Here is a 24917-nt window from a genome sequence, read left to right as displayed (position 1 = left end):
TGCCTGAATCTGTCAGATCCTGGTATCTGTTGCCAGTTTCACATTTGGGGGAGAGGAAGGGGAACATCAACCAATGGGAGATTAAAGAGGTGTTGTGCCTTAATCCCTCTTGTGGACAACTGCTCCATCAGAGTACCTTTGTGTAACCTGGACATGACAGGCACCAGATCTATACACTTCTCTCTCCGTATTCATGGGGGTTAGGGGCAGAGCCCCCCCACAAATATTAAAAAGCATGAATAATATTCGGGCAGGTTCTCCGCTTTCCCCCGGCTATTTTAAGCCCTGTAAGCCCCCCCTTAAGCCTTACCTGGTGGCTTAGCAGGTTTTCGGGGCAGGAGCGATCTTCCCACGCTCCTGCCCCGTGCAAATCACTCATAGGAAATGGCTGCCTTGAGCGATCTGCATGGGGCAGGAGCGTGGGAAGATCACTCCTGCTCCGAAAACCCACTAGATCACCAGGTAAGGCTTAAGGGGGGGCTTACAGGGCTTAAAATAGCCTGAAAAATTAAAATGGTTTTTTTGGTTTAAAATCGCGAATAACCGAATCCGCGGATGCTGAAACCGCAGATTCTGAGGGGGAAGTATATATGGACATCCTATTTTTAGCCTTGGATGTCCTTTCCCCTTCTGTGATTAGAATTGAGTGCCTATTTTTTGGGCCCTCTTAAGTCTTGCCCCAAACATGCCCAAACCACATCTCACCAATGGACATACTGCAGTGTTAGACACCCAAATCCTGGTTTTATGTCATTGGGATTGAGCATTCATGCAATATGGATGTCTAAATGCCAGTTTTCAGATGTTCGAAACAAGAACAATAACCACCTTGTTGACTGAGGGGCTCTTTGTCTAAAATGTATTAACTTTTTGCTCTAAAGCACCCAAACAACAACAAAAATCAGTGTGTTAGATGCAAAGGGTACACAGTAAGGCCCAGATTCTGGAAACGATGCCTACATCGGCTGGGCCTCCAAAAATGGCACCAGCCGCATGTCGATCATGCGTAGGCATCGTTACCAGAATCACAGTTACCGCCAAACATAGGTGCCGCTAATGTAGGCCAGAGTTTTGAAGGCCTACTTTACCGGCGCATATGTTTGATGGGGCATTCTGCATAGCGGTGCCTAAGGCATTTCCAAACCCAACCCATGCCTATGTTGACCTTAGGTGCCCTAGGCACCTCTGTAGATGTGATTCCAGTGCCCTTTTTGTAGGCGTCTGCAATCTTTTAAAACAACTTTTTAATTGGTTTTAAACAACGTGGTCAATTACCGCATCAATTAAAGCCAATTAAGACAATTAAAAGGAGCTCTTATTTACATCAAAATAAATTCAATGACTAATTTGGACAAACATAGACTTTCCTACGTGGTTATCCCTGATTCACTTTAGCCATGAAATTACTACGAGAGGTGTTCAATATAATTTATCTGAGTATGAAAGAAAGTGGCAAGCGTGTTGAAACAAGTCTGTGCATGTTGTGACATATTTATATTGTTACTAGTATTTAAGCCCGTTACATTAATGGATGCTAGAAAATATGTCTGTCTGTCTTTCTTTATTTCTGTCTCTCTCCCTCCCTCTGTCTTTCTTTCTGTCTGACTCTCTCCCTGGCCCCCTTTGTCTGTCTGTCTTTCTGTGTCTCTCCCTGCCCCTGTGTCTTTCTTCTTTTCTTTCTGTCTCCCTCGCTCCCACTGTCTGTCTTTCCTTCTATCCCTCCACCTTCATTTTTCTGTGCAGCAGCAGCGGCATTTCCCTCCCCCCACCCCACTTCCCTGTGCAGCAGCAAAGGGGCAGCAAGGGACTAAGCCGGTCAGATGGCGGGAAGGGATGGGAGGGTCAGACCGCGATGGGAAGGTCAACGGGGGTTCGGGTGCTTCGAGGAGGGGTGCGACGGGGGTGGGGAGGTGGAGTGGTGCCGACGAAGAGATTACTTACTGTGAGTGAGGAGGGAGCCGGCAAAACCGCAGGGACCACGTGCATGCGCACTCCTGCCTGCCACGGACATACGGATCACGGAACATGCAGGTAGGAGTGCGCATGCCCGTTTAGTGTTTTATTATAGTAGATTACATTTTACTTTATGAATTTATCTCTACAATTGTATCTAATATTTGTATATGTGTTAACACAAACCAATCGGTCCTATCAGACAAACAGCCTTTATGTGATATATGAGTTTTTGCATGGCCACCCTATATTTCTCTTGCTGGTCACATATTGCAATTCTCTTTCTTTATTCATCCACACATGGGCCTCCTTTAGCTGAGTAATTTCACGATATGCTGGTCATACTGGATTTAAGATAATTCTCTCCCTTATTCTGTCCATATATGGGCTTCTTTTAGTTGTGTATTCTCACGAAGTGCTGTCATTATGGTTGAAATACAGATTGTTGTTATGTATTCATTTTTTTTTACTACTTCTGAACACTGTTTAGTTGGTTTTTACTATGTTTTATCCTTACCTGATTCATTATTTATAGAGAAAATTGTTTTTTTTTTTTATAGATCTGATTATTTTATTATTATTATTCTTTATTCTTATATACCGCCATACCCAGTGAGTTCTAGGCGGTTTACATCAATTAGCAAATGATCTGCATTGAATAGCAGATTTACAACAAAATTAGAAGTAGGTTTACAAAATTAGAAGCAGATTTACAGCATAATTAGAAGTATTTTTAACAGCAAATTGCAGGCTGAATTACGATAAATTACAGTGATTTGCCGCAGTCAGCCGTGAAATTACAGCGATTCTTAACTGTCTGCAAAGAGGGCAGGTTTACAACAATATTACAGAAATTGCAGGTTTGATCGAGCTAGGTAGGGGAGGTAGAGAGTGGGGGAGGGAGGGACTGGTGAAGGAGGAAGGGGGCAGGGGTGGGGTAAGTGTCATGTGAGGTGAATGGATTATTAAGGGTCGTTACTATCTGTTATGCTGATTATAGTACATTATTAAATTGTTTGCTTAAAGCAGCGGTCTCAAACTCAAACCCTTCAGCACCAGACACAACCGCCATCTAACACCAAGCAGTCACCGCCAGGAGAGGTGCCAAATTTCACAAGAGTTCACGAGATGATGTACACATGCACAAGCTGCACTGCCTCCAATGGTTACCTTATGTTCTGAAACGTTGCCCGCCTCACTGCTGTCACCTCACGCAAGTGCTTTCCTGTATCCTCTCCACTCCACCTCACAGTCGCGTACAGACGCAGGAAAGCGCTTGCGTAAGTTGACAGCAGTGAGGCGGGCAACGTTCCAGAACAATGGTGACAAAATAGTACCTGGCCTCAAATATAGTATCTGGCGGACAGCATGCGGCCTGTGGGCCACGAGTTTGAGACCACTGGCTTAAAATATATGTTTTTAGATGTTGTTACATTGCATGAATGTTTTTAAGAGTTTTATGTATTATGAGTTTTAAGGTATCAATGTATTATGGTTTATTTATATGTTTTACTGGTATCAAATTTGTAGACTCTTGAAAAAGGCACATGTTGCCAAAACACTGGCAGTGTCGAGTCCAGCTTAATCAAGATCAGATCTGTTAAACTCCATTCTGGTTGGTGACAGCTTTTCCTCACAACTCTTGGGTTTGGATATGGCTCATAGGGCCCATTTGCTGCTTGTGTGGTGTTGGCTGTACAATCAATGCCATGTCAGGTTTGATTGATTTGATTATTTTTTTCAGTTCTTTTTTGTTGGCCTCACTCTCTCTTTTCTATATGCAGTTTTCATTTTTTTAAAAAAGTAATATATAGAGATAAAACAAAAAACAAAGGAAATAAGGAGATACCTTTTTTTATTGGACTAACTCAGGGGTAGGCAATTCCGGTCCTCGAGAGCCGGAGCCAGGTCAGGTTTTCAGGATCTCTACCATGAATATGTATGAGATGGATTTGCATGCACTGCCTCCTTGAGATGCAAATCTATCTCATGCATATTTATTGTGCATATCCTGAAAACTTGACCTGGCTCCGAGGACTGGAATTGCCTACCCCTGGACTAACTCAATGCATTTTATGATGAGCTTTCAAGGGTAACCTTTCTTCCTCAGATCAGAAATAAGCCAATGCTGACAAATATCAGTATATATTATTTGCTGTACACCAGTGGTTCCCAACCCTGTCCTGGAGGAACACCGGGCCAGTTGGGTTTTGGGGATAGCCCTAATGAATATGCATGAGAGAGATTTGCATATAATGGGGGTGATGGGCATACAAATCTGCCCCAGGCATATTCATTAGGGCTATCCTCAAAACCCGACTGGCCCGGTGCTCCTCCAGGACAGGATTGGGAAGGGAGCCACTGTTTCCTCCAAAGTGACATTAAGTCTTCCATAAACTTAAACTTATTATCCTGCATCTCATCAGCCACTGGCCACTGTGAGGCCTTCACACCTCAGCCTGGTCAGTGGAAGCTTTAGCTCAGATACCGTGTTTCCCCCAAAATAAGACAGTGTCTTATATTAATTTTAGGCCCAAAAAAGGCACTAGGTCTTATTTTCGGGGTATGCACATGATCATCTCTCCCTTCCTCTCCTTCACCCCAATTCTTCCTCTTTCCTTTCTCTCCCCCACATGTGCAGCATCTTTCCTCCTCTCCCTCCCATCCCTTGTGCAGCAGGACCCTTGCCCAGCTTCTATCCTACCCTCCCTCCCATCCCTCGTGCAGCAGGACCCTTACCCAGCTTCCCTTCCCTCCCTCCCATCCCTTGTGCAGCAAGACCCTTGCCCAGCTACCTTTCCCTCCCTCCCATCCCTTGTGCAGCAGAACCCTAGAGCAAGCACCGCACCCCCCAAGCACCCGCAGCCGAATCCCCATCCTTCCCATCATCGGTAACGCAGCAGACTGAATTCACAAGCGGACAAGGCCGAAGCAGCCTGTTTAGTATGCTGCCGGCCCAACGCTGCTTATGGAGGTAAGTAAGACTCATGGCGGTGTTCCGATGGGAGGGGGGAAGAAAGGATGGGAATTTGGCTATGCGGTAGGTGCTTGGGAGGTGCAGTGCTGCACAAGGGATGGGAGGGAGGGAAGGGAAACTGCCAGCGAATCCTGGGACTAGGGCTTATTTTAGGGGTACAGCTTGTATTAAGACCTACTCCAAATATCCTGCTAGGGCTTATTTTCAGGGTAGGTCTTATTGTCAGGGAAACACGGTAGCTCCATGCAGAAAAAGGTGACATTGGTGGTTGCCTCCCTTGTTAAACTCCTTCATTTAAACCTTAAGAAGCCTTCATAAACCACATGAAATAGAATACACTCTTGAAGAGAACATGAGATTTCTTTACCAGGATTTGCAGTACAGAATGGAAAGCCTGTACAATGTAAGCTTTTCATGAGCCCTGGAATTTGTGAACATCTGCTTCTGGTGATATGAGCAAACGCTTCAACGATTGATCCAAAGGCTTATGATAAGCTGAACAAGGATAGGACCAGAAACAGAAAAATGTTATATTTAATACTATTTATTACTTCAGCAGATGTTTTTGATTAAAAAAAAAAAAAAGAACACTCTTCATACATCTGTTATAAACTGAAACATGAAGAGCCCTATGTGACCCACCTGAAAAATACTTCTGCTGTGGAGCAGAGAGGGTGGGATTTTTCAGGGAGTCTCTGAGTTTTGTGTGTATGCGTGGACAGTAAAAAAAAACCCAAAAACTGTGGGTGGAGTTGGAGGCTTCTTTCCTGGGTGGGAGGGGGTGTGACATAAAAGGGAAGGAGAGAGAGCAAATTCCAGGTTTCTGGTTTTCTTGTTTTTCCCACAAGAGCCTCTATGCAGAGGGAGACTCTTGAAGTGATGTACCTGAGAGTTTAAAGAGTTTGCAGAAGAGTAGACCAACAGGAAAGAGAGAAAAAAAGGGAAACTCAGAGTGACAGTGAGAAGCAGAAAAGGTCTTTCTTTTTTCTGATTTCACATTACTTTAGCCTTAGCGCTAAGGCTTAGGGCAGGGCTGCCCAAGTCCAGCCCTCGAGATCTACTGGCAGGCCATGTTTTCAGGATATCCACAATGAATATGCATGAGAGAGAGATTTGCATACCAAGAAGGCAGTGCAGGCAAATTTCTCTTATGCATAGTCATTGTGGATGTCCTGAAAACCTGGCCTGCCAGTAGATCTCGAGGACCGGACTTGGGCAGCCCTGGCTTAGGCTAAGGCTGTGTGATGGCTGTGTAATGTGATGCCTGGGGGTAGGTACTAACTTTTCCATGCCAGTTCTGCAATTAAATGCTCACATGTGTGCTGGATATGCACCTATTCCCTATTCTGAGTCAGCTTGTGTTCTACATATGGGCAGAATCATTTATGCACATAAATTATAGACTATTATAATTGCAACTATAACACTGATACTTAGGCACAAAATCTTGTGTCAGTTCTATGGCTGTTGTAGTGCACGCACTTAACCTGGTTAAGTAATTCATAAAAATGTATATACCCTCTCCTTGGCATCACAAAATGCCAATCAAGAAGGTGTACAATAATAAAGTATTTAAAATTGATTTGTTCAGTTTTCTACACCGTACTATTTGGGGGAAGCTAAGAACAGTTTACAGGAATCTATTCAGGTACTAAAGCATTTTCCCTATCTGTCCGGCTGGGCTCACAATCTATCTAATGTACCTGGGGCAATGGGGGGATTAAGTGACTTGCCCAGGGTCACAAGGAGCAGCTTGAGTTTGAACCCACAACCTCAGGGTGCCGAGGCTGTAGCTTTAACCACTGCACCACTCTAGAAATCCACACAACAGAGGAGTCGTGAGGATGAGATGTCAGATAGTCGCACCTTTGTAAAAGAAGCCCTAAGTTTCACCATCGACAAATGGACATGAAGATGTTTAACATTCAGATTTAAGCTTCGCATAGATACATATTAAGTCCAGTAAAAAGGTGTCATCTACAACGTGATTGCTGACCCTTATTTCCACATATCCAAGTGGACTAACAAGGCAATTGAATCTCTTGACATCAAAATTAAAAACGTGCCTATATTCATTCTGTACAGCAAAAGAGGCAAGGGAGGCGTCCAAACAGCCAAGGCAATCAGCTTTTATTTGAATATATTGGGCTAGATCCACTAACGCCACGGATCGGATCGGATCCGTGGCCGGGGGGGGCTGATTCACGAATCGCCCTCATGCAAATGAGGGTGATCGGAATCACGCCCTCAACCGACTGCTCGGATCGTTAAATAGCGATCCCGATGCATGCGCAGACCATCTGTAGATGATCCGCTCATGCTTACAGAGTAGCGACCTTTTTTGTTTTTTACTTTACTTTTAAATTTTTATAGCGAGCCCGTGGTTTTAACCCGCTTTAAACCCGTGGGTTTAAACCACGGGCTCACACAGCGGGGGAAGGCTGGGGGCAGAAGCAGGGCAACGCTATGCTCTGAACACTGGCTTTTAAAACTTACTTTTTTGATACGGCATCCATTCTTGGGGAGGCAGAGAGCAGAACAGGGCAGAGAGCAGGAGATCGGGGCAGAGAGCAGAGAAGCGAGCAGGGCGGCAGAAGGCAGGGCAGTCGGAAAGGACCTGAGCGACTAGTCCTCAGCAGTCGCTTATTTTTGGATCGGTCAGCCCAGTCGGTGTCTCTCTTTTTTTTTTTTTTTTTTGTGAATCGCTGCCTGCCTACATTTGAATGCCATTCCCCCTCATTTGCATGCGCAGATCATAGGATGATTGGGACAGAGGTTAGTGAATCAGGTCGGAGGGAAATCGGGTCGCAAAGGGGTCGCTACGTGGTCAGAACTTGATCGGTGGGCTTAGTGAGTCTAGCCCATAGTCCCAACAAGGATCCTGGTTTCGGCATCTGAGAAACGCCTTCTTCAGGGGACATAAAACTAAACATATGAAAGAAATGAATCATGAAAACTGCCTCAGCTCTCTTGACGCCTCCCTTGACTCTTTTGCTGTGCTGTTTGTATTTTGAAGCAAGATATCTCTTCTTTCTCTTCGTTGCTTTATATTCATTCTGTGCCTTCATTCAACGCATAATTTAAAAAAAAAAAAACAGTCACCCGAGAGCAATGCTGCATTGCTGTTCACGGAATACAGAAAGAAAGGTCCCGCTTTACAACTTGTTAACCAGAAGACATTGTGCCAGTGATTACAGCACTCCAGTGCACACATAATAATGACCATTTCTAATGATTTTTTTTTTAATGCATTTTTCAGCATCGCTGTAATTAACAAATACTGAAAGGTTTATCATAGCAATGACAGCCTTACTTTGGGTGGATCCACTAAGAATGCATATTACCAGCAGTAATAATGTCAATAATGCTTCATGCAATGGTAGGTTAGGTTTTTAATTCACTTATCTGATGAACCATTTCATGGCTCATTAAAAAGGTACCAGCTGGATTGCTTGGTGATAAGTTGCAGGTCAGACACACAAGCACAGGCATAGAAAAATCTGTTTCATTCCAAAGCAGTTCAAGGGCTACATTTTGGACAGATGCTCACCTTTCAGCTCTAGATGCATAGTGAGTCATCTCAGGAAACTTCAGACCCCTGTTTCTGTATACCTAAGTCTATAACAAGGCTGTTCTGAAGCCATGCAGAGAACATATAACTTAGAGGTCATTTTACTGAACTGCGGTTTTCAGAAGCAGAACTGTTGGTTAATGTAAGAAGAATAGATTGTCATTTTTATGGTGTTCCAACTCTGTTCAATTTTTATGACCGTAAAGTACAGTACTCCCCCGATATTCGCGGGGGTTCTGTTCCAGGAACCCCTGCAAATCTCGAAAAACCGCGATTACGGTTTTTCATGCCTGAAGAGGGCAGCGGGAGAGGGCAGCAGGAGAGCAGCTGGAACGCTGTGAGTGCAGGAAATCACTTGCGGTACACTCTGACCGCCTCTTTCTGCACTAAGTCGGGCCTTATCCAATCAGGAGCTGTGTGTCAAAGCAGCTCTTGATTGGATAAGGCCCGACTTAGTACAGGAAGAGGCGGTCGGAGCGTACCACGAGTGATTTCCTGCACTCACGGCGCTCCGGCTGCTCTCTTCTGCCTCTCCCGCTGCCCTCTCCTTGTCGGCGGTTCGCAGTCGGAAAATATTGCGAATGACCGAGACCGCGAACGACCGGGGGAACACTGTATAGGTACAAGATCCTTTATCCAAAAGCCTTGGAACCAGGCTTATTTCGGGTTTAATGAGAAATCAGAAAAAAAGACAGACCTTTTCTGCTTCTCACTGTCACCCAGAGTAGAATCTGCAGCTCTCTTTGCCTTTTTTCCAGCCCTCCGACTTGAATTGCGCAGAGAACAGGAGAAACGCGTTGGTTTCAGCATGTGTCACATTGGGGAAATTGGCTACTTCCGGTTCACATCAAATTTCAGCTTTCAGAGCTTTTCAGTTTTTGGAATTTTGGATCAAGTAGACTAGGGTCACCAGATTTTCCGGATTGAAAATCCAGACCCATGGCCCTAGCCCCAAGCCTGCTCAATTCCACTCGGCCCCACCCTGTTCTGCCCTGCCGCCAGTCCCGCCCCTCAATATGCTCACTCGTCAGGACATCTGCGCATGCTCAATGCGGCGATATCACACGCATGCATGTGATATCACCACATTGCAGCCGTGCATACACAGATGCCGTCCCGATGTCGCTTCTGGCTGGAAGCTTTTCAAACCCCAGATAAATTGCCGGGTTTTGAAAAGCCATCCGGATCCCCGGACATGTCCTCGAAAAGGAGGACCTATCAGGGGAAATCCAGATGTCTGGTAACCCTAGGATAAAGGATCTTGTACCTGCAAGTGTGATTTTTTTTGTTGTTGTTATGTTTCAGATTGTAAAGCCTATTTGTTGATCTAATAATCATTTTGAATGCAAACCGCTCTTAAACCTAGAGTTACGGGTGGTATATTAAGGCCCTCTATTACTAAGGTGCAATAACCGATTAGCGCGTGCATGTTAGTCTATGGATGCATTAGCATTTAGTGCGCGCTAATCGGTTATCGCATCTTAGTAAAAGAGGGGGGTAAGATAATAAATCAAATCAAATAAGCCCTAACACGCCCTTTCATGGGTCTTTCTCACATGCTAAGGCCTTCTTTACCCCAGCGGCAAAATCCCCGATTTTCTATTTTTTTGCACGTGCTAATGTTCAAATAAACAAACCAATGGGAACAAAGCCCACTCAAAAAAGATATTTGCAAAACAAAACAACAAAGTGGAATTTTGTAACACTCTCAATACTTACATCTTCTAAACCAGTGGTTCCCAACCCTGCCCTGGGGTTGGGTTTTCAAGATGTCCCTAATGAATATGCATGAGTGAGATTTGCATTTAATGGAAGTGACAGGTATGCAAATCTCACTCATGCATATTCATTAATTATGCAAAAACCCAATGAAATAGGACACTATTACAATTTAAATAGCTTCAGTGAAATAAATACTCAGTTCCACAATCATCAACTAGAACGCTGTAGACTTGTAATCGCTTGTACAAGTTTACAGCGTTCTAGTTGATGATTGTGGGACTGAGATTCCTTTGAAGAAAATCGGTTGAAGACATCAGCAAGTGGAACTTTCAGTATTATGAGTAGTCTATGGAAGAACAAATGAAACGGGTGGTTTTTGAATAGAAGTTGATAGAGGGCAATTGTTTGTTTAGCATGGGGAGGGAGGGTTCTCATTGTGTGTGTGATTTCTGGATATTATGACTTTAATTTGTGAATGGATTTATTGAAAACAGAAAAAATAATATAAAAAATATTATATAATATCTATAATAATAAAATGCTAAGTGTGCATGCGCACTCTAACCGCATGTTCCCTGAGTCCTGATCTGTCGGGCTGTGGCAGTAGGAGTGCGCATGCGCGCCAGACAAACCTCCCTACTCTCCACTTCGCGCCGCTGCGACTGAGGATAGCCGCCAAGGCAATTTCAAAATTTAAAAAAAGCCCGGGCTCCACACCAAGAAATGAGAACTGCCGCCGCACACAGACAGGGAGGCAGGTAATTCAGGTACCCCGAGCACAATATGGAGCAAGGAGGTGATCGCGAGCTTTTCCCGCCCCTCTCCAGCTTCGGGAAGGGATCGGGACAAATTTCGCACAGTGGCGACCCAGGATTACCTCTCATCCGGCAACACAGAGAGAGTTCCACCCGCCCCCACACACAAGGGCACCGTGCACCGATGATGTCAGAGGGGAGCTGTCAATCTGGAACAAGCAAGGGGTGGTGGTGGACAGCCAAGGAAAAAGAAAGACAGAAATAAAGAAAGCGGCTAAGGAGAGAGAGAGAAAGAAATAAAGACAGACACACACATATATTCTAGCACCCGTTAATGTAACGGGCTATAAGACTAGTAATAATATTATAATATAAAAAATATAAATTATATGAAAATATTGTATTAGCTTCTTTATTTAAAAGTATGCATATTCATTAGGGATATCTTGAAAACCCAACTAGCCGGGGTCCTCCAGGACAGGGTTGGAAAACACTGTTCTAAACCAAAAGAAGGAAAAAAACCTCAGATGTCCTCCAATATGCAGCTGTATATCAAGCCACAATAGGACTAGTTTCATTCATCAGCAAAAAACCTCCCTTCAGTGCAAATAAAGTTTTTTAAATGCTGTCTTCCATCAGTTAATCATGATAATCCCCCAATGTTAAATATAAATGATGTGACTGTAGGCACAAAACAAATGTAAATGTAGACGGCTAACACTTAGCAAGCAGCCATCTTTTAAAAAAAAATTAAGCTCTTGCCACCACCCATTTTGCAGGTGGTAAGGGTTCATGTGATATTCCTGCCCTAAGCAGTAGCACGCAGTAATGTAGATGCACTAACTGGTTAGAGCAGAAGTGCTAATAACAAAAAACCTCGTTTATGAAAGTCTCCTTGTATTATATATACTCTGTCAGGTAGTTTCTAAACCATGCAAAAAAAAAAAAAAACCCACCAGCAACAAAGTGACTCCTGAGATTTTTTTAATGTCAATAGAGTTATTGGTTAAGAGTAGACAATTGATTTTTCAGCTTTGACGATTAGAGGCCAACAAATTATTTTTTCTTTTTGTTGCCTTGGGTTTTGGACCTGTTCCTGGGGCTATTTGGGGCGCTGATTCAGAAAATTGCATTGGATAGACCACATCAGCTCTAGTTTCTTAGATATGGTTATGGGATAGTAGATATGCCTTTGGGATAGTAGAGCCAAACATGAATATTGGACAAAAAAAGATTGGGCTTCGACGGAATATATTCAATCTACTATGAAGGTATTGGGAGTAGCATTGGACCAGAGCCTGACCATGAAAAACCAGGTGGATTCCTTAGTTAGAAGAGTTTTCACACCCTCTGGAAGCTTCAGTCCATTAGAGAATCATTTAGAATTCTGGTACAATCCCTTATACTGAGCCAACTTGATTACTGTAACATCGCCTATTTGGCAATTCACCAGAACAATATGCGGCGATTGCAACTGGTACAAAATGCGGCGGTCAGGCTACTTTGTGTGTTGAAGAAGTTCGATCATGTAACACCTTCCTACCGACTTCTACACTGGCTGCCGATGGAGGCGTGCGTGAAGTTCAAGTTTGGATGTTTTTGCTTTAAGGTACTATACGGTATGGCCCCTAAATATATAACTGATCTTTTCTCTTTCACAACAAATAAACATAAGAGAAGCTCACATCTGAATTTTGTTTCCCCACTGGTTAGAGGATGTAAATTTAAAAGTCATCATCAACATCTTTTCTCACACCAAGCAGCATTATGGGGTAAAGATCTGGAACAACTACTTATGCATACTACTTATGGGGAATTTAGGAAACACATAAAAACATATCTGTTCTTGAAGTATTTAGGTAACTGACCTATACAATCTTAGTCCACAACGTTAGATAGATTGTGAGCCCACCGGGACAGATAGGGAAAATGCTTGAGTACCTGATTGTAAAACCGCTTAGATAACCTTGATAGGTGGTATATAAAATCCTAATGAAAGTTGAAACAACTGATCCCCAGAACTGTTAATCACTAACCCATAACTTTGTTAAATCTACTCAATCTGTAACATCTTTTAATCATTGTAAACCGCATAGAACTTCACGGTCCTGCGTATATAAACTGTTATTATTATTATTCTATGGTGGTTGGAGGACAAAATGTAATCAATGAACCTTTGGTAGCACAAGATAGAATCATACTGCCACCACTATATATAAAGCTAGGCCTGATGAAGCAATTTGTAAAGGCTTTGCATAAAGACGGTTTGTGCATTAAATACGTGGAGGGGCATAATCAAACAAAACGTCTAAGGCCTTAAATGTTGAAAGCAGAAGCAGGGAAAATGTCTATTATCAAAAAAAACATCCAAAAGGAGCTTTTTTTTTTATAACGGCCTGCCTCTACGTTCAGCTGTTTAAACGCCCAGACCACCACACTACGTCTAAACTTATACCCCATAATGAACCTAAAAAACACCTAAGCCCCAAACGTCCAACACAAGGGCTTTTAGGCGAAGGAGGAGCCAGTCCATCGCCTAAAAGCTGGATTCTGTAACCGGTGTCTGTCAAAAACAACACCGGTTACAGAATCCAACCCCTCCCCCCACGACATCGGGGCATGAGGGAGTCCAAGCCCTCTTGCCCCGCAGCACCCCCGACCTCCCCGACGACATCGGGGCAAGAGGGAGTCCAAGCCTTCTTGCCTCAGCGGCACCCTGACTCCCCTGGGGGCAAGAGGGAGTGTACCTAAGGCCCCGCCCACAGGAAGGGCCTAAGACAACTGGGCCAATTCCAGTTGGCCCAGGTGCCTCAAGCCCCATCTGTGGGCGGGGTTTGAGCTGCCTGGGCCAATCAGGCCCTAAGGCCAGCCATTCGGAGAAGGGGAAGGGGGGTGAGGGGATCATGGGGTCGGCGGGGGGTCACGGGTCGGCGGGGGGGGCGATCGAGGGTTTGGGGATGGTCGTGGGGGGGTTGCGTCAAGGGCAGGAGGGCCTGGGATCCCTCCTGCCCGTATTTTAGTGGGGGATGGGGCTATAGGGTGTCGCAGGCCAGGAGGGCTTGGGCTCCCTCCTGGCCGGATCGTGTGTGGGGGGGAGATTGCTGGGCCAGGAGGGCTTGGGCTCCCTCCTGGCCCCAACGTACTCGGCCCAGGGGGGGAGGGGTTGGGATCGTGGGACAAGAGGGCTTGGGTTCCCTCTTGCCCCGAATGTAGTCGGGGAGTCAGGGTGCCGCTGGGGCAAGAGAGCTTGGGTTCCCTCTTGCCCTGAACGTAGTCGGGGTGCCGCAGGCCAGAAGGGCTTGGGCTCCCTCCTGCCCTGATTATTGTGGGGGGAAGGGTGGATCGCGGTAGGGGAGATGAGCTATCTCTCCTGCCGCGATCATTGCTGTAGGGGGGTAGGCAGGTTTGCTGGGGTCGCTGAGCTGATCGCAGCAGCCACGATCAGCTCAGCGGCCCCTTTTCGGCACTTATACCTGTTTTGACTTGGTCTAAGTCAAAACGTATAAGTGCCGACTAGGCAACCTGTCAAATGTTTTGGTTATACCTGTTGTACACCTAGGTCTAGGTCGGCCCACTTCCCGCCCTTTTCCCTCCTCTAAAAACGCCTCTTTTCTCTCTGTGCGTTTAGAGACAGGGGAAAGGCCTAAGCTGGTTTTAGATACGTCTAAAACCAGCTTTGATTATGGGTACTTGGACGATCAGGCTTTTTGATCGTCCAAGTAGCCATTTAGGCCACTTTTTTTTTTTTTTTTATGAGCCCCATAGCGCATATGTTACCTGGATTTACCATGAAAAAACTGAAGGCAGGAATTTTTGATGGTCCATAGATCAGACAACTATAAATGACCCACACTTCTTAGAATCAATAAATGAAATCGAATCATGTGCCTGATCTTCATTTGTTCTTGTTGTGAAAAACTTTCTTGGCAACAAGAAGGCAGGCAACTACACACAATTAGTAGGGGATATGCTGTTTCATTTCAACAGGCCTGGCTGTAACATGAGTGTTAAAGTCCATTATCTGCAGTCACTTAGATCACTTTCCAGAGAACCTTGGTGACTTAAGCGCAGAGCAAGGTGACAGATTTCACCAAGACATAAAAACAATGGAAGCCAGATAGAAAGGAAGATGGGATGCACACAAGATGGCAGACTATTGTTGGAATATTATGTGGGATTGTCCTGGCAGATCCCACTCTCGGAAGTTTTACTAAAGGAGCTTCTTGTGTGTGACTAGAAAGTTTGTATCATAGACTTGTGCTTATGGTATGAAATAAGTAGATTTTCATGTTGTACACTTCTTTTAATTTTTAATATGTTTCCTTCATGCTTTAAAGATATTAATTTAAACACTACATTAAAATATCCAGATTTTTTAATGGGCGAGCAGAGTGGTATATAAAACATGTTCTGTATCTCAAAAACTAGAGCTGATAGGAGAAAACGGGTGCCATTTTTGGAATCATCAGGTCAAATATACCCAGAAACAGGTCTAACATTTGAGGCACCAAAATGAGTGTTGGCCAGTGTTATTTAAAAGAAGTCTTCTTGATTTAAACAGATTATTTAAAAACTACCGTACACTTCTCCCTCCATGTTCGCGGGGGTTAGGGGCAGAGCCAGCCCACGAATATGGAAATATTGCAAATAACTTTTAGGGCCGACTCTGACCCACTCCCGGCACCTTCCTGCCTCCCGGACCTCTCCACACCTTACCTGGTGATCTAGCGGTGAAGTGGGGCAAGAGCGATATTCCTATACTCCTGCTCAGTGCAGAGCCGTCAACAAAAATGGCTACTGTGAGTTCCTGTGGTGTCATGAGACTACAGCGGGAAGTCGACGGCAGCCATTTTTGTTGACGGCTCAGCATGGGGCAGGAGCATGGGAAGATTGCTCTTGCCCTGCTTCACTGCTAGGCCACCACATACAGTGTGGAGAGATCCGGGAGGCAGGGGTGGGTCAAGGTTCAGAAACACGTGACTAACCGGTTGCGAGTTTTAAACCTGCAAATTTGGAGGGAGAAGTGTATTACAAAGAGGATATAAGATTTTTGATATATTTGAAAATTACTCAAGGAGAAAACATGATGTAGTGATGGACCTGTTTAGATTTTTGCTTATGGGCTTGCCCGACGAGGTTCTGCAGGAATATTTCACCTGATGGTGAGTTCCCTCTACTGAATTTCTCCTTGAGAAACAATTTAAATCTTTGGAACTTACATTATTTTAACAAGATTATATATAATACAAGGAGATTTTCACAAACAAGGGATTTTGTTATTAGCAGTACTGAGTACAGTGGTACCTTGGATTACAAGCATAATCCGTTCCAGGAGCATGCTCGTAATCCAAAATGCTCGTTTATCAAAACGAGTTTCCCCATAGGAAATAATGGAAACTCGCTTTGATACATTCCCACCCCCCCCCCACCGAGGCCAGCAGCGCTGCTCCCCCCCCCCACAAGAACCAGCATTGCTCCCCCCGAAGGCCCTGTGACCCGACACCCTCCCCCCCCCCCCGCGATCGGGCACCCCCACGCCACCATCAGGCACCCCCCCACCGCAACCTGAAGTCCCCCAGAGCCCTCTTCTTACTTTAATGTAGCACCGGCATATCAGCCTCCTCTTCTGTGCTGGCCTTGAGCATGTGCGCATGCTCAAGGCCTGCAAGTTCACGTTCTCTCCGAATCTCGTGAACTCGCAGGCCTTGAGCATGCGCACATGCTCAAGGCCAGCAAAGAAGAGGAGGCCGATATGCCGGTGCTACATTAAAGTAAGAAGAGGGCTCTGGGAGACTTCAGGTTGCGGCGGCGGGGGGGGGGTGCCCGATGGTGGTGGGGGGAGTGCCCGATGGCAGCGGGGAGGTGCCAGATCACGGGGGGGGGGGGGAGGCGCTCGCAAATTGAGATGCGCTCAGTTTCCGAGGCGCCAATTTTGCGAATGTTTTGTTCGTCTTGCAAAACACTCGCAAACCGAGGTACCACTATATACCTCTTTTGTTCTTTGGCCCTTTGTGAGTCTTTTGCAAATCTAGAGCAGGAGTGCCCACTCTCTGCCTCTGACACTTTCCCTTAGAAAAAATTAGATCAATTTTTATGAACACACACAGATTTGAAAGCTACCACAAGATGCAACCAGGCATTTATATTAAGATTACACAAGCTAAGGTTCTCTTTTACTAACCCCCACCCCTTTTACAAAACCGCGATAGCGGTTTTTAGCGCAGGCCAGTGCTCTGAATGCTCTGCGCTGCTCCCGACACTCATAGAGTTCCTATGAGCGTCGGGAACAATGTAGAGCATTCAGCACACCGGCCTGTGTTAAAAACCGCTATCGTGGTTTTGTAAAAAGGGGGGGGGGGGGGTAAGCCTATTACTGTGGCAGCCCATGGTAATCACTCCGAAGCCTATTGGGAATTAATGGGCTTCGATGCTGTTGCTACGTGGCTTTGTAAGAGGGGTGTGTGGCAATTGTTTTATGAGGCATAACATAGTTGTTTCATGTTATGTATGATTGTAATTGTACCTTTATGTTTGTTTTTTTAATGCATCTGCACCTAGACTTGTGGATTGAGCAGATTATAAATGTTTGAATAAATAAATAAATGACTGAGAGTGTTCCAAAGTATTCAGTTTTTTGCTGTGGTAGGCGTGCATTAGCACCTAACACAGCTTAGAGAAAGGTCCCTTATTATGAATGTCATATCAGGGTGCCCACAATATGAAGATAAGCATGTGCCTATTTCAGGCCGTCTACCTTTCTTTTATAGAACACTAGTGCTAGTGACAAAAAACATTCTCACGTTAATGATGCAATCACCTATACCCGATATAAATGCCTGCGCCTAGGGGTTAGTCAGAACACATGCATATTATAGAATACATACACATTTGTAAGCTCAGTCCATACTCTATCCAACCACCACCAATGCGCACATCCACCGGCAAAGAATTCACCATAAACACAGAAAAGCAGTGAGTCAAAATCCCACGAGAAAACGTACCAAGGCAAAAGAGTGGGAATAAGTCTTTGACCAACCAACTAGGGATTGCCAACTGACAAATTCTTCAATGAAGTCTTTATTTCTACAGATGTCAATGAACTCAGGCCCAATGTGTTCAGTGTTTCGATTCACATGAACCTGCCTCAGGGGTCACAGAACAAGCAGTCCAAGCCGAGAGGTGTATTGTTCCGGGCAATAATGGCACTGGATTCTTTGTCCCAAGAAGTGATGATTTGAAGACCGAACTAATTCCACAGCTCTCTCCTAACTCCCTTGCACCATCACATCACAGTGTATAATTTTTTGCTAGTTGGTATGTCACTGATTGGACGCTGTTTAAAGAATAGCACTTAGTGCTGGGATCTGTACCAACTGAGCTCTGCTGTAAATGCTCACACCTAATTAGGTGCAGATCAACCATATTCTGCAACAGTATGCACAAATTCTTGGAATGCCCATGATACACCCATGTCTCTCCCACAGTTATGCCCCCTTTTCAGACCCGCACATAAATTTTATAGCCTAGCAAGATTCATGCGTAAATTCTAATTGCGACCAATTAGCGCCAATAATTGACAGTTGGCGCCCAATTATCGGTGCTAATTGTGTCATTAAGCAATAAAATTTGAGTGCACAATTTTGAGCACTACATATTGAATTCTAAGGGCTGAAGTGCCTGCAGTAATCATAAAATTCCATAACAGCAATTACGGAATTTAATACGTGCATAAGTCCGCCGTTATTCATGTAACTTTAGGTGTGAGCAATAGACATTAATGCTTGCGCCTAAATGTGGATGTTATGCGTACAACTGACAGTATTCCAAAAGCTTAGCGTGACATTCTTACCCTACCCCATGTATGCCCCTACATACCATAGAATTTAGGTGCTGTTATAGAATAGCACCTAAGTGCAACTTCATGTGTACCTGCAAATTAGGGCCAGTTGATGGCAATTAACACCAATAATCCCCAATAATTGCTTTAGGGCCAATTTGTACCTAATTGGACAATTGTATGCATAACTGTTACTATTCTGTAAACTAATGCACAGGTGCAGGCCTAAAGTGCATGAGTTTGTGCAGAAGATTATACAATGAGGGGGTAGTGTTTTCACTGGCATAGTAAGCACCACCTTACTGCGGTGTCAGGTCAAAAGCGCGCCGGGACAAAGGCGCGCCCAGACAATTGAGCGCAGCACACGCCGCCGCGCCGCTCTAAATTACTGTTTTTAGTGCTCCGACGGGGGGGTGGCGGGGGGGGGCACCCCTCCACTTTACTTAATAGACATCGCGCCGCGTTGTGGGGGCATTGTGGGGGGTGTGGGAGGTTGTAACCCCCCACATTTTACTGAAAACTTCACTTTTTCCCTGTTTTTAGGGAAAAAGTTCAGTTTACAGTAAAATGTGGAGGGTTACAACCCCCCAAATCTCCCATAACGCCGGCGCAATGTCTATTAAGTAAACTGGGGGGGGGTTTCCCCAACAAAACCCCCCGTCGGAGCACCTAAAAACTGTAATTTAGAGCGGCGCGGTGGCGCGCGCTGCGCTCAATTGTCGGTGCGTGCTTTTGTCTTTCGCGCCGTTGTCTATGAACCCCTTACTGCAGGTGTTGCTATACTATTCATATAAATTGTTGTTACAACCCTTGCGGTTTTCATTTTGTGTATGACAAATCAAACCTACAGGTTTCAAGCACAACTGTGTTTAGATAAACAAGAGGAAAAGCCCTCAGAAGCCTGCACCACAAAGAATATGAAATTCCAAACGTGGTTAGCAGCAGGACAGGTTCTCTATCATAGGTCTCCAAAAACCTCTTGTTGCTGATTGGCAAGCTAAATAGGCTAAATATTATCGTGTATTAAGCACTTCAATGATAACAATCAGCATAAAGTTGTTGACTATAAATACGCATGCGTGGCGTACTTGTGGCCACCGGCGGCATTTTTTGAAATGCAAGATGGTTCATGCTGAATGCAGTGAGTACTATTTCTTTATAATATGTTAACAACTGTACTTTAAGATGTATTGTTATATTTCTAACACATTCTCTACACTTATCTTTTGTGTTTCACAGTTTTTCAAAAAAAATCCCCCGACGAAGCCAAAATTCTGGCGAAACGGGCCCGTCGGGCTCTTATCTTCCTTTGAGATAAGCGTACTTTATGCTGATTGTTATCATTGAAGTGCTTAATACACGATAATATTAAGCTTTTTTTAGCTTGCCAATCAGCCACAAGAGGTTTTTGGAGACCTATGATAGAGAACCTGTCCTGCTGCTAACCACGTTTGGAATTTCATATTCTTTGTGGTGCAGGCTTCTGAGGTCTTTTCCTCTTGTTTATCTAAACACAGTTGTGCTTGAAACCTGTAGGTTTGATTTGTCATAGACATTTTTTTGAGGTTTCTGTCCATTTTTGATTATTGATGGTTTTCATTTTGTGCCATACACTAGGATGAACCGATAAGATTGTGACTCCTGATGCGGGCTGATAGTGCTGGAACAGGGCCCCGTGCTGAGTTGAATCTGTTTTTTTAAAAAGAGTCTGGACTTTGTGGTGGCTACTTAATACATTTTGTTCAACTATCTTCCCTCTGGTTGGTTTGGTCGATCATTGCCTAATTTTGGGCGCCTTCAATCTAGCCCTTTATTTTCACAGTGCTCTACAAAAAATACTGGCTCATTTTCAAAAGTTTATTTATAGCTGGCCAGGCAATAATTACATAAGCTGAAAGGACTAGGGTTACCAGATTTTATGTCAGTAAAATCTGGACTCCCTATACCCGCCCCCAGGCCTACCTGGTTCCACCCATCCCTGCCCTGTTATGCCCCAGCTCAGCTCAGCTCAGCTCCGTCCCAGCACCACCCACCCCCCACTGCCTGTTTGTCAGGCAAGAAGGCATCCACGCAAGGGATGTGATGACATCATAGAAACATAGAAATGACGGCAGAAAAGGGCTACAGCCCATCAAGTCTGCCCACTCTGCTTACCCACCCCCTGTCTATGCCCTAATGACCCAATTTTCTTATCTTGGCCCTCGTAGGGATCCCACATGGGTATCCCATTTATTCTTAAAGTCTGGCACGCTGTCTTTATGTGCGTGATGTCACCGCAATGCATCCATGCATGCATGGATGTCCCCTCCCGACGCAATTTCTTTTTAAAACCTGGACAAAGTGCCGGGTTTTAAAAAGCCGTCTGGATGTCTCGTAACCCTAATCAACAGGCCAGTGAATAGAATTTAGGACACAATCTCAGTGCTACCACCCAGGATTACCCGCGGAATACTAATGTAGGTAATCCCGGGTGGTACTGTTGAGGTTGTATACTAAATTCTATTTGTTGACTTGTTGGCCTACTAGTCCTCCATTTTCACAGTCCACATGCATGATGGTTTGTGCGTGCGTACAGTTCACCCCTTGGGAAAGAGCACGCACTATATGCACAAAGAACACCCTCTTTAAGAAAAGAGCTCACTAGGAACACATAATGCGTCTCCTAACCGCAATATTTGCTTAAAACGATGGCCCGTCCCTAGTTTCTTCCATCGTGTGCCTATGGATGGGAATGGAGGAGAAAATTCCTGTTAGATCTTTAAAAGCCCTCCTATATCATCCCATTCTGCCTCAGTAGCGAGCACCGTGCATGATCGTTATCAAATAATAGGTTCGTTTCGGTTCCACATTTTCATGCTAAATGTCTTTGCTGTTTCCACCGCTCAGCTTCATGCTCAGTAAAATGTGACTTGTAAGAGCGCTAGATATCCAAATTAATTAAAGAATGAAATGATCATTTATCTTGGGGTATTTATTACAGACGAGCTTTCCCACAGTTGTTAACAGAAAGTAATCACTTCTGCCATGTGTTTCCGCATTGTGTTTTTGTACTCTAGGTTTGTAATTATGGCCAATACTCAAGAGGGAATCCTGTCTTGTGCAATTGTAACCAAGTGAAAGACATAGATATTGATTCACACGCTTGCTGTCCAGAGAGACGCCGTGTTATTACTGCTTCCCCAATAAACAGTTCTCAACGAGGTAGAAGCACAAGAGATGCCTCATGTTCATGACATTTATCATCAGTTATGTCCTACTGCATGTATCGAAGATAAAATGTAATGGAGGTGAACATAAATGGATGGATCCGAGACATTATTTAGTACATTTCTTATTATAATCAAATATTTAATCATTTGCACAGTGAGCTTGATTGCTTTACATGGGTTATTTTACGTTCATGAATTTAAATAGCTTTTAAGGATTTATGCAATATATTGAAAGTCCATTAGCATACAATACTATATCTCAATAATTCTAAAAAAAAAAAAAAAAAAAGATCAGCACATGTATACCCTCAAAAATATTATCTCCAGGGTGAATAATATAAAACTCTGTGTCCGGTGGGCACATTTATGTTCTGGCTTTCGGATCCGATTCCCCGGGTTCCGGTCTATACGGTAAAAGAACACTGTGCAAACACAGTCTGACAAAAGAGGTTCAAAGGAGACAGTTATCAAAGACCATTGTAGCAGATACATCCTGTTGCTGTGTGTGCAGACGGACAAGAGCAGTTAATCTAGTGTTTGAAAAATTTCAAGCATATGGTATTGCTCACAGGAATACCTCTTCTAAAACCTTCCTAAAAGTGCGGGTGCTTTGAAAGTCTGTGCCTGCTTTTAAGCTGGGGCAAGAAGGGTACATTTTCAGCTAAGCCATTTTACTTGGGCAAAGCTATTTACCTGGGTAAGTGGCTTTGAAAATGATCTTGGCCGCAGGAACTGCTACGGTTATACTGTGCTGACCTGAAATCTCTGTTCATAGGAAAAAAAAAAATCTTTTGTGGTTTTCTTTTTGCTAATGGCAGAAAAAAAAAATTAAGCTAATGCATTGAAAAACTAGTGCCATTTCATTGTAAGTGCAAATCTGAGGGACTAATGGGTTTACTAAAGTCCACCCCTCCCCAAATTATGTGTCAATGAAAAAAGCAGGCCTTAGGTATTTTACGGGTTTGACTAATATGCTTCATTCTTTCCTTCTCCCCTCCCCCCCTTCTCCTTTTCTGCAGGGCTGATCGTCGCAACTTTGGCAATATGTTGGATGCCAAATCAGATCCTTCGGATCATGGCCGCCAGTAAACCCAAACAAGACTGGAGTGTATCCTACTTCCGCGTGTACATCGCTCTTCTGCCCATCGCCGACACCTTCTTTTACCTAAGCTCCGTGGTGAATCCACTCTTGTACAATATCTCTTCCAAGCAATTCCGTAAGGTGTTTCTTCAAGTCCTTCGCTGCCGCTTGACGATCCAACACGCTAACAAAGAGAAGCTGATGAAAGCCAGTTCCGGTGCTGGAAGTAGCAGCAGCAAGCGCCCGCTCATTTTTATGTCATCAAGGCAAGATTATTCTATGAAGAGAACTAACAGGAGTTTCTTAAGCACATTTCAGAGCGGGCCCAAGCCTCAGCGCCGTCCAGAGAAACTTGGTCTTGAATCAATGGAGCCAAACACTGAAATAAAGCCCCCAGAGGCAAGCTCAGAGACTAGGCAAGCCATTGTGAATGGCCTTTCAGAAAGTGAAATCTGAATCCTGAGTATGAAATGAGCTGAAATTGTTAACAAGAAACTAGGAACAGAGAAAATTACTAGGGAACAGCAGGGAGCTCAGAAAAAAAAAGGATTCCCTTGGACATCTGTGAGTGCTTTTATTTTTTCTCATTTTAAATTAGTTTCCAATCTGTCTAGACAAATGGAACATTGTGGGGTTTTTTTTTTCCTGAAAGTGCAAATTGGGAGGTTCAACCACAACTCTGAATCATTTGCAGCAAACAGAATATTTTTATTTCTGTTTATGTTCTTGGGCAAATCTTTAATTTGTGGGTTTGAATGAATAAAAAAATGAAGCTAAACTAAAAAAAAAACAAAACAAAACCCCATAAAACAAAACTTAAAAATATATATAAAAAAACAAACAATAGTAAAAAATAAAAAAAATGGGGAGAACTGGGACAATGAAAAGTCCTGGAGAATTACCCTTTAACAATGTGTTGATAGGAGTGCCAGCATAAAGGGCAACATGGTGGGCAGGATGCCCCCTCTCAGCATAGCGGCAGAATTTACTCTCTTCTTGAGTCGAGGTCCATTACAGAGTGGGGTGTTGCAGCAGCTGATGCAAACTGAATCTAGTTTCCCTGGTGCGCAGAAAGACTGATATCCGGCAGAGGTTATGAGGCAGGCTCCAGAGGAGGCACAGGACTTGCGGTACATAATACCTGCCAGAAAACAAAAAGGAAAAATTTGGGTTAAGAAGCTGGTACTAACAAAGCGTTTCCTTTGAAAAGATCCGGCCAGTTTTCTTTGAAATAATCTCATATTTTTTTTTTTTTACGAGTAAAATAATAGCCCATAACTTGATGTATTAAAAATGTGATTGTTTCACTCTCTCAAACAATGTGGAACCAATTCCTGGACTTTCAAGAGTTAGAATGGTGTAATTTATTAATATCAAATACAAAAGTCACAATAGGATAAAAGCCAAACGCATTTCTGAAAAATAAAATCACTTTCTGTAATCTGATGACCAGACCAGTGTTTTTCAGTAGTGTCTTTGGCTTTTGTATTTGAATTTGATATTAGTAAATTACACCATTCTAACTCTTGGAAGTCCAGGAATCGTTTGGTTGTGGACATTTGGGTTTCTGTGATACCAAGGTCCATTGCTATGGATGTCAGTACCGTCCATGTGGCATTGTTTGTTCTCAAGATGTTTCACACTCTCAGACATATTGGAAGTAAAGCACTTTTCTCAGTACAAAATTATTTTTTTTTCACTTTTAAAAGAATATACCTATATATTCTATAAGTCCTTTTACTCTGTTCTTTGTGTGTTGTAATAGTCTTCCAAGTTTATGCACTGTACTGTAAAAAAAACAACAACAAAAAA

At 43.9% G+C, this 24917-nt stretch overlaps 2 protein-coding genes across 4 annotated transcripts in view; one reads left to right on the top strand and one right to left on the bottom strand.

Annotated features, from left to right (window-relative positions):
* Positions 1-23577, top strand: part of GPR39 (G protein-coupled receptor 39) — a 216961-nt gene extending 193384 nt beyond the window's left edge. Inside the window, exon 2 of the mRNA XM_033946625.1 lies at positions 23044-23577. Within this exon, the coding sequence (XP_033802516.1) occupies positions 23044-23561 (518 nt within the window). The 3' untranslated portion in view covers positions 23562-23577. The remainder of the gene's footprint in view (positions 1-23043) is intronic.
* LYPD1 (LY6/PLAUR domain containing 1) overlaps positions 23371-24917 on the bottom strand; it is a 75626-nt gene continuing 74079 nt past the window's right edge. For 2 of the 3 annotated variants that reach the window (XM_033946626.1, XM_033946627.1), the window contains exon 3: positions 23371-24246. In XM_033946626.1, coding sequence (XP_033802517.1) covers positions 24011-24246 — 236 coding nt within the window. In that variant the 3' untranslated portion in view covers positions 23371-24010. The remainder of the gene's footprint in view (positions 24247-24917) is intronic. The other variant, XM_033946628.1, reaches the window with a different exon arrangement.

This window comes from Geotrypetes seraphini, chromosome 5 (assembly GCF_902459505.1).
Source record: "Geotrypetes seraphini chromosome 5, aGeoSer1.1, whole genome shotgun sequence".
Taxonomy (NCBI): domain Eukaryota; kingdom Metazoa; phylum Chordata; class Amphibia; order Gymnophiona; family Dermophiidae; genus Geotrypetes; species Geotrypetes seraphini.
The sequence above is the reverse complement of the archived record's forward strand: the minus strand, read 5'-3'. Positions and strand labels throughout refer to the sequence as shown.